Here is an 8,671-nt window from a genome sequence, read left to right on the forward strand (position 1 = left end):
CTTACAAAACACTGAACTTTGGGCTTAATAACAGTACAAACTATCCAGTACTAGACATACATTCCTCTATGTTTGCAACATGTTTTTTTCTGCATTCACTGTAGTTTGGATTCTGAGAGCCGCACAGTGACAAAACGCAGCTGTTTGAGATCCTGCTGTGCTTATTCCATTAATTCATGTATCATATCGTACAAGGTATAAATAATTTAAATATACATATCAAATACTAGAACATGTGTATAATGTAGTATTTTAGTTGATTTACTCTTGCCAAGCTCTGATTTCTGAGACACACACACAGAGGAAACAGCAACGCAGCTATTTAATTTGTGCTCAATTCATTCAAAGAGTTTACGCTCATTCATTATTGCAGTGACCCTACAGGTTTGTGAATAACACTGTGTTTTCCCCTGGCTCTCCTGAAATCCAGCAAACACGAGGAGTGACAGTGTCAGTGGAACCGGCTTGTCACCGACTGCTGTTACGTTTCTCTCTGCATTGTGTACAATGAAGACCAGGGCTGGATTTCCCGAAACCTTCTTAACTCTACGTCATTCTTAAATTATACCTTAAGTTGTACCTTAACATTTAATACGTGTTTCCAGAAACGTTCTTAGTTAAGTATACCTTCTGTAAGTCATACTTTCTTAAGGTTGGTCTGGACTGCTCTTAGCTATACCTTATTATCACTGTTGACAGTCAATACGAATATAATTCTGAAGCTGTAATACACCCAGTGTTTGATTAGGATTATGGCAAAGAATAAAATGCAAAGATTGACTGCTAAATTCAAATGTGCTTTAGCGCTGATCCAGAGACAGATGCTTGTCATGTGTCACAACTATTCAGTGTTTTTAACCTCATCAGGTTTATTTTAGGTTTCAGACATTTAAAGACATTCAGACATTCAGGCTGAAAATCAAAATCAAATTCCATACACTGATGTCTACGGAAGCTGCAACAATAACCCTTTTAATTATATAATTTGATGAAGTGTTTTATTCATATCAGTAAAATAATATGAACGATAAAGTTTACTCTATTCTTCTCCCAGTTCACCAGCAACATAGGCTACTTTTATGTATTTTGGGGAAGATTTTGTAAATCTGACAGCTCTGAATTGCCGTGCAAACTCATCGCGCGACAAAACACATTCTTTCACATATTTTACAATCAGAATATATCATAAATTCATTATATAGGAAGCTTTAGAGCATTATGAATCAGTGTATCGAATCAAGATTCAGATCGTGTTTCAAACTGCTGAAATCATGTGACTTTGGTCTGACTTTTGGTCAGCTGAACTCTTCGAACAGCTGATTCGACATGCTGATTCATTATGCTCCGATGCTTCCTGAAGCAGTGTTTTGAAATCAGTCATCACTATATAAGCCGTAATTTTTTTTTTTTTTTTTTGGTGCACCAAAAATATTCTCGTCACTTTATAATATTAATATTGAACCACTGTAATCACATGAACTGATTTAAATGTGTTTTTAGTACCTTTATGGATCTTGAGAGAGGAAGTGTCCATTGCTCCCTATGCAGGCCTCACAGAGCCATCGGATTTCAACTAAAATATTTCAATTTGCGTTCCGAAGATTAAAGAAGGTCTTACGGGTGTGAAACGACATGAGGGTGAGTAATAAATAACAGAATTTTCATTTTTGGTTGAACTAACCCTTTAACATCTGGAGCTGCACAGCTGAATCATCAGACTTTATGCAGGTAAGCAAGCAAGAACAATAGTGAAAAATGGCAGATGGAGCAATATGTTTGGTTAGCATGTTGCTAATGTACTGTTAAATGTGGTTAAAGTTACCATTGTTTCTTACTGTATTCACGGAGACCACACAGCAAAAAAGCCAGTGTACATTTCACTCAATTTGAGTCAAATTTAACACTCCTTAAATGTATATATGACTCCCTCCATTTGGGAGTTAAAATAACACTTTTAAAAGTGTGAAATATGTACATTACTCCCAGAGTACATTTTAACACTGTAGGAGTTTATTTGTAAATCCAACAGAAGTGTCACAACTCTTACATGAGTGTTAAAATGTACTCTGGGAGTAATGTACATATTTCAAACTTTTAAAAGTGTTATTTTAACTCCCAAATGGAGGGAGTCATTTTTTTAAGTAATACTTTTTTTGTATTATTAATGTGTGTGATACAAGTAACAATGATGAAATTAACTTGTAAAACTTTTTTTATTCATGAAACTTTTTTTATTCAAAAAAAATAATAATTTCATAAAATCTTTTATAACTTCATAAACTTTGCCATTCTGACAAATCAGAAACAAGTGCATATAAAACAGTATAAAAACTGTAAAATATCCAATATAAAAACAATGACTTATGGCAAATTATGTATGTAAATCATAAACTTGGTTACCCGACAAACATTCTTAAAATTTGCTATTCTGACAAATCAGAAACAAGTGCATATAAAACTGTATAAAACTGTAAAATATCCAATATAAAAACAATGACTTGACAAATTATGTATGTAACTCATAAACTTGGTTACTTGACAAACATTCTTAAAAGGATTAGTCCACTTTTAAATACACTTTTCCTGATAAATTTACTCACCCCCATGTCATCCAAGATGTTCATGTCTTTCTTTCGTCAGTCGAAAAGAAATGAAGGTTTTTGAGGAAAACATTCCAGGATTATTCTCCTTACAGTGGATTTCAATGGCTACCAACAGATTGAAGGTCAAAATTACAGTTTCAGTGCAGCTTCAAGGGCTTTAAACGATACCAGATGAGGAATAAGGGTCTTATCTAGCGAATCGAGCGGTCATTTTCGATTTATAAACAAAATATCGCCTTGAACGTACTTTGCGCTTCCGCATTCTTCATAACGCTTACGCTGAATGTCCTACGCCTTCCCTATTCTACTTACGGAACGAACGCGGCACCAGTTTCGTTTTTTTCCGTAACTTGAATAGGGAAGGCGTAGGACATTCAGCGTAAGCGTTATGAAGAATGCGGAAGCGGAAAGTACGTTCAAGGCGATATTTTGTTTAAAAAGCATAAACGGTTGTATTTTTTTCTAAAATGACCGATCGATTCACTAGATAAGACCCTTATTCCTCATCTGGTATCATTTAAAGCCCTTGAAGCTGCACTGAAACTGTAATTTTGACCTTCAAACTGTTGGTAGCCACTGAAATCCACTGTAAGGAGAAAAATCCTGGAATGTTTTCCTCAAAAACCTTAATTTCTTTTCGACTGAAGAGAGAAAGACATGAACATCTTGGATGACATGGGGGTGAGTAAATTTAATCAGGAAAAGTGTATTTAAAAGTGGACTAATCCTTTAAACTTTCTTTCATACACTAAGCTTGAACATACCGAAAAGCAATAAGCAGTCAAGTATCGGTTCAACTGACCGAATAATTATAGCTTTTGTGCTCCACAACAAAGTTCAAGATGATTACAGATCTTCATGCACAAAACAGTGCACTGGAACAATGTACAAATATGGTTCCTCAAAACCATATGATACCTGTAAGTCAAATTGTCTGTAAAAAGGAAGGTCCTCAACTCTTGACAGACAAAAAACATTCAGTTCTCTCACACGGTAGGCATGAAGATGCTCCACAAATCCATCAGTTTTAAAGTCTTTAGTGACCAAAACATTTTGGTCATCCATCAGGATAATTTCAGTAATTTTACTGAACACAGGCAGGTCATTTTCCATTCTAGAACAAACCATTAGGTCAGGATGATACTCGGTTCCAGAATGTTTTAACCATGAAGTCACGGTGATCTTACCATCAGACACATTTGGGTACCTTTCAAGAATAGTATCACGGTATGGTAAATCCTCAAAATCAAGAATTTTCAAGGGCCCATATTCAACACTTCTAACAGGTAAACTTTCCCAGTGAAAAGCAATAGCATACTGGTGTTTTAATGCAAGGGATTTTGTGATGTTTTTAAAGTTTCTTATACTGTTTTTGAAAAACTTATGTTTAGCTTCGAATCGCATCGACCACACATGTACTAAGGGACCGATTTTACGTATGCAACGAGGATAATGTAACATGTAGTGGTGTTTTGGAATCAAATTTTTATGTGGATATAATTCTTTAAAGAGACTATGATGCTCTACAATAAGATGTTTCAGATAGTAGGTCATACCTTCTGTTATTACAGGAGAAAACACTATATTAATTACCTGCAATAACAAGAGTAGTAAATGCCAATGTTTGTTTTCCTCATCAACAAGGTCTCCAAATATCAGAGGAATATTTCGAATTAAACAGAATGTCTGAATGGCATTCAGTCCTATACCATTCCCTGTCTGCTCTAGGTTTACCCTAGTAGGCCGGTTTTTTCTTTCCAAGTAGCCATAGTTGAAAGAATAGATTCTGTTACATATGCCTTGTCTTGATATAACGCCAGAAAGATATTCAAGAAGTAACTTTATCTCATACTGTCCGACACCCTCAAGGATATCGTGCATTATATCAGGAGCGTAATTGTCACAAATATGAAAATATTGCAAGTCATTTAGCAGACATGTGCGTTTAACCCCAAAAGACGAAGTAATGTTAGGGTCAGCTAACAAATCTGCATAGTGCTGTTCTTGCAAAGCTTTGTTTCGTAATACAACATTAGTGTTGTCTTCACTGAAAATAGACTGTGAAGTTTTCTTGTCTACTAAACAGAATCGACAGAAGTAATGGGCACTGAAAGATTCCATGAACCCAAGAAGAGTGTGCATTCCCAAATTGTCCCCTGTAACCAGGGCAATTGTGCCAAACAAGGGCTCTTTGGAAAAAGGAACATGAATTCCTGAACTTTCAAGGACTTTCAAATCTTCAACAAGGGGCCGCAAAATTGCATCAAATCCGTACTTCTTAACATCCTGAGCATGGAATAATGACAGTAAATGAATATTCATTAAATTTGAATTCATTTTTGGTGGAAAGTTCCTGAGAATGAAGTAAATGGCTCCAATTTTGTGAATGCCTTGCTTAGAGCCCAGCGGATTAGCAGATTCAAAGTCATCATAATATAACTGTATCTGAAGTGCATTTGGTTGTTTACTGAAAAGCGGGTGGTTTTTATAATAACTTCCATCACAAAAGTCGTTATAAACAGTTGAACTCCCACTTGGTCTTAACATATGTTTACATATATCTGCATTCCTAAAAATAAACTTCAAGGTGTCCAACAGGGGAATGTAAATAAATGTGTCAGTTACTGGGACTTGATCATATGTCCGCGTCACCCGATTCAATCTACTGTCAAATCTTACCCCTAACTTGATCTCTATAGGGTCAACAACAGCCCATTTTTTTTTGAAATATTTTTTCCATTTGTGTTCTGAACTCAGATTGGATTATCCAGGTTATTAAAACAGTCCTCCATTTTGGATGCTGTTGCAAAATCATCTACAGGAAGTAAATTCATTACTTCACTTTTAATATTAGAATGCATTTCATGGACCAGTTCTTCCATATCCAATACTACAGAAGTTATTACACTGGTTGCTACTCCGCTATTTTGCAATCTAGCGATAACGGATGCACACATTTCTTGAGTGTCAGGCACACTCCCTTTATCACTGAGTGATGTCTCTAACAGTTCATTGTGATCATTTAAATGTGATAGTTCATTATCTCCATGAATTTGATTTTCAGTCTCTGTTTGTTCTAGAAAGTCATTTCTATGAACACTGAAGTGTTTTCGAAATCCGGCATAAGTCATGAAGCTATATTTACAATCATTTTGTGCACATTTCAAATTCATTTTTTTCCCAGGATAGTAAGCATGGATAAGTTTCAAATGACGAACAAGGTCATTTACAGTTGAATGTACCACTTTGCAAACAAAACAGCGGAACATTTTAATCCTAGACAGTTAAGCTAATTCAGAAGTTTGGCTCTTAAGTCCTTAACCCTAGGGGTTTCACGAACTGTCCCAAAGCCAATCTTGTAGATCGTTGTCTGAATGAATGTAAACATCGCATTTAGGCACTGGGGGTATGATACGCTAAAGACAAAATATGCCTTAAAAAGCTTGTCAAAAGCAGCAAGGGAAGACTTTGCCTGACATGGTAGGAGTTGTCCATCAAGCACAATGTAGAAATCATGGATGGTGTTCTTCGCTGAGCCAACTGCAAGGAGATGTGGCTGAAGGCCTTCAGTCTTCTCAACATGTTCAGTTAGACTGCGGCAAGACTGAAACAATAAGGGAAGAACAATTAGAAACAAGTAACCCAAGATTAACATCTCACTAGTGTTTCAGCACAAACCTTGTGAAACTGCACAATATAGTCCATTGCCTCCCTGATGCTGATCTTTGTGGATTTGTTTCTACCACCAGCTGAAGGTGGCAAAAGGAAAGCCAAGAGTAAAAGAGAGGACATGTCACTGTCCCACCCTGCAATGAACAAAGAGGGCATGCAGATAAACAAAGTAAATTATATGTAACAGACCAAATTATATATCTTCACAAGTAACAAAATTCTTTACCTTGCCATTCATATTCCTGGTTTTGTCCATTGGCCTGAGCAGCTGCAAGCAGGCTGTTGAGATGCAAGTTGGAAGTAAGTGTTTTCGCCTCTGCAATGACCTTGGGCTTTAGACTGTCCCATTGTTCTAGAAGTCTGGAAGCCGTTTCAGTTCCAAATTTGATGTCAAAATCTTGAAGTACCTGTAAAAAATATTAATAAACATGACACAACAATACAAGTCCAGGACACCATGCTTTCCCACATGATATAATTTTCTCTTCACATTATACTATCTTCTGTATCTTACCAATCCTTTAGTGTCGAGAAATCTTGGAAAAACCGAAAACACTGTATTGGACTTGATGGCATCATGAATAAGCTGCTGCCTGTGCTTGAACGTTAATTTCATCTTCTCAAAAATCTGGTCCTTTTCAGTACAATGATTCATAAAAGATATAGCTTCCTTGCACTGGTCACCCTCAAGCTGCTTTTCCAAGTGGTTCCAGTTGGCTCTATGAGCTGTTGGTCCTCCACTGCCCTCATCATCAGATGTTGCACTTGACCTGGCATTCCTTGTGCTGTGAGGTTTGCTTTGACGTGAAACTGTTTTTAGTCGCCAGGATATGTATCCTTGATTGCTCTTGGGATCATAGAAATGTTCCTTTAGATTAAAACAAAATGAATGCAAACATTTTAAAAAGTCTGAACTTCTAAATTAGGCAATATCTATACTTGGCATCAATGAGCAAATACTCATTGATACAGAATACAATATAATGATGGCACTTAATATATTTATTGATAAACCAAAATGAAAATTCTGGATGCTCTTGGCCAAAAACCAAAGCCAAAAATGCTTTAAAAATCATTTCTTATTTTAAATTAGCTTATTTGTGTATAATTGTATTAACATTACACTTTTTTAAATGAAATAACTTTAATGATACAGAGTTTAAAAAATACAAGCCAACACATGCATATATATATATATATATATATATATATATATATATATATATATATATATATATATATATTAGGGCTGGGCGATATATCGCATGCAATTGTCACGCGCATTTCGTCAGTAAAGCCGGTTCCCTGATTACCGCTAAATCGCCATCACCTGCTTTCAAATGGAGCGGCATTTAATAGACAGAGCCGTAGATCACTGAAAAGCCACGCAATATCGCGTTCAATATCGAAGGCGATTCATCTGCTACCGGGATCTCCCTAATACATTTTCCAACTGAAATGAGTCGTATGGAATTGTGGGAAATACACTGCATGTTGAGTTAAAAGTTTAACACTGGAAGAATAACTCTCTTTATAGATGCTATTTTACACTTGTGGATCAAAATGTACTCCAGTTTTAACACTGAGCAACACCAAAAATTTCACACCGTATATTTAACACTGGTAAATTTGCTGTGCAGAGTCATGTCGTTATTTTCATTATTAAACACTTGCAGTCTGTATAATTCATAAACACAACTTCATTCTTTATAAATCTCTCCAACAGTGTGTAATGTTAGCTTTAGCCACGGAGCACTATCAAACTCATTCAGAATCAAATGTAAACATCCAAATAAATACCATACTCACATGATCTGATATGCTGCATGATGAACATCTTTTAACCCTCTGGAGTCTGAGGCTGATTTGGGGCCTGGAGAAGTTTTGACATGCCCTGACATTTGTGCTTTTTTCAGTTGTTCATAAACATATTAATGACACAAGTGTCATTACACTGTATTCAGCACAAACTAGGCTACCATAATATGTGAGGAACATGTGTGTACATGTTTGTGTTTTTGAAGGAATAACGTTTATGCGTGGTTACTGAAAAAACAAAAAACTTAAGTCACTGATATAAGGCCAATAAAAGTATATTAAATCTGTGTTCACAAGACTTTTGGGTATTGAAGGTTAGACTAGAGTTTTTGCTTCAAAATTATGTAAAAATTATGCTGACTACTCTTTCATTTATAACAATATACTGATTTAGTTTTTGTAAGACACTTTTTGCCAAGAAACACGGTATGCGTGGAGGCGTGAATCTCCATGAATAATGGCTCATTCTCACCTGTGAAGACAAAATAATTGAATAGTAATGACCTGAAAAGACTTGCATATTAATGAGGCATTTCAGTCAGGTAGGCTGTGAAAAAAAACTTCTGTGATGTCTCAAG

General features: G+C 35.8%; 1 protein-coding gene across 1 annotated transcript; it reads right to left on the reverse strand.

Moving 5' to 3' along the window:
- Nucleotides 1-3,265: 3,265 nt before the first annotated feature.
- LOC125243648 lies at nucleotides 3,266-8,138 on the reverse strand. Its single transcript, XM_048153437.1, has 5 exons — nucleotides 8,085-8,138; nucleotides 6,790-7,143; nucleotides 6,502-6,682; nucleotides 6,282-6,409; nucleotides 3,266-6,207 (listed from the first exon to the last, which is right to left on the reverse strand). Exons 2-5 carry the CDS (start codon nucleotides 6,928-6,930, stop codon nucleotides 5,893-5,895), a joined length of 765 nt encoding a protein of 254 aa, XP_048009394.1. The 5' UTR covers nucleotides 6,931-7,143; nucleotides 8,085-8,138; the 3' UTR covers nucleotides 3,266-5,892.
- Between the last annotated feature and the right edge of the window lie 533 nt (nucleotides 8,139-8,671).

This window comes from Megalobrama amblycephala, linkage group LG1 (genome assembly GCF_018812025.1).
Source record: "Megalobrama amblycephala isolate DHTTF-2021 linkage group LG1, ASM1881202v1, whole genome shotgun sequence".
In the NCBI taxonomy this organism is placed as follows: domain Eukaryota; kingdom Metazoa; phylum Chordata; class Actinopteri; order Cypriniformes; family Xenocyprididae; genus Megalobrama; species Megalobrama amblycephala.

Excerpts from the sequence above, each read along its gene's own strand:
- LOC125243648 (XM_048153437.1), bottom strand. The coding sequence starts at position 6,930 with ATGAATCATTGTACTGAAAAGGACCAGATTTTTGAGAAGATGAAATTA. Across the intron at positions 6,410-6,501 it reads CCAGGAATATGAATGGCAAG|GGTGGGACAGTGACATGTCC; the intron begins GTAAAGAATTTT and ends TGTTCATTGCAG. Across the intron at positions 6,208-6,281 it reads ATATTGTGCAGTTTCACAAG|TCTTGCCGCAGTCTAACTGA; the intron begins GTTTGTGCTGAA and ends TTATTGTTTCAG.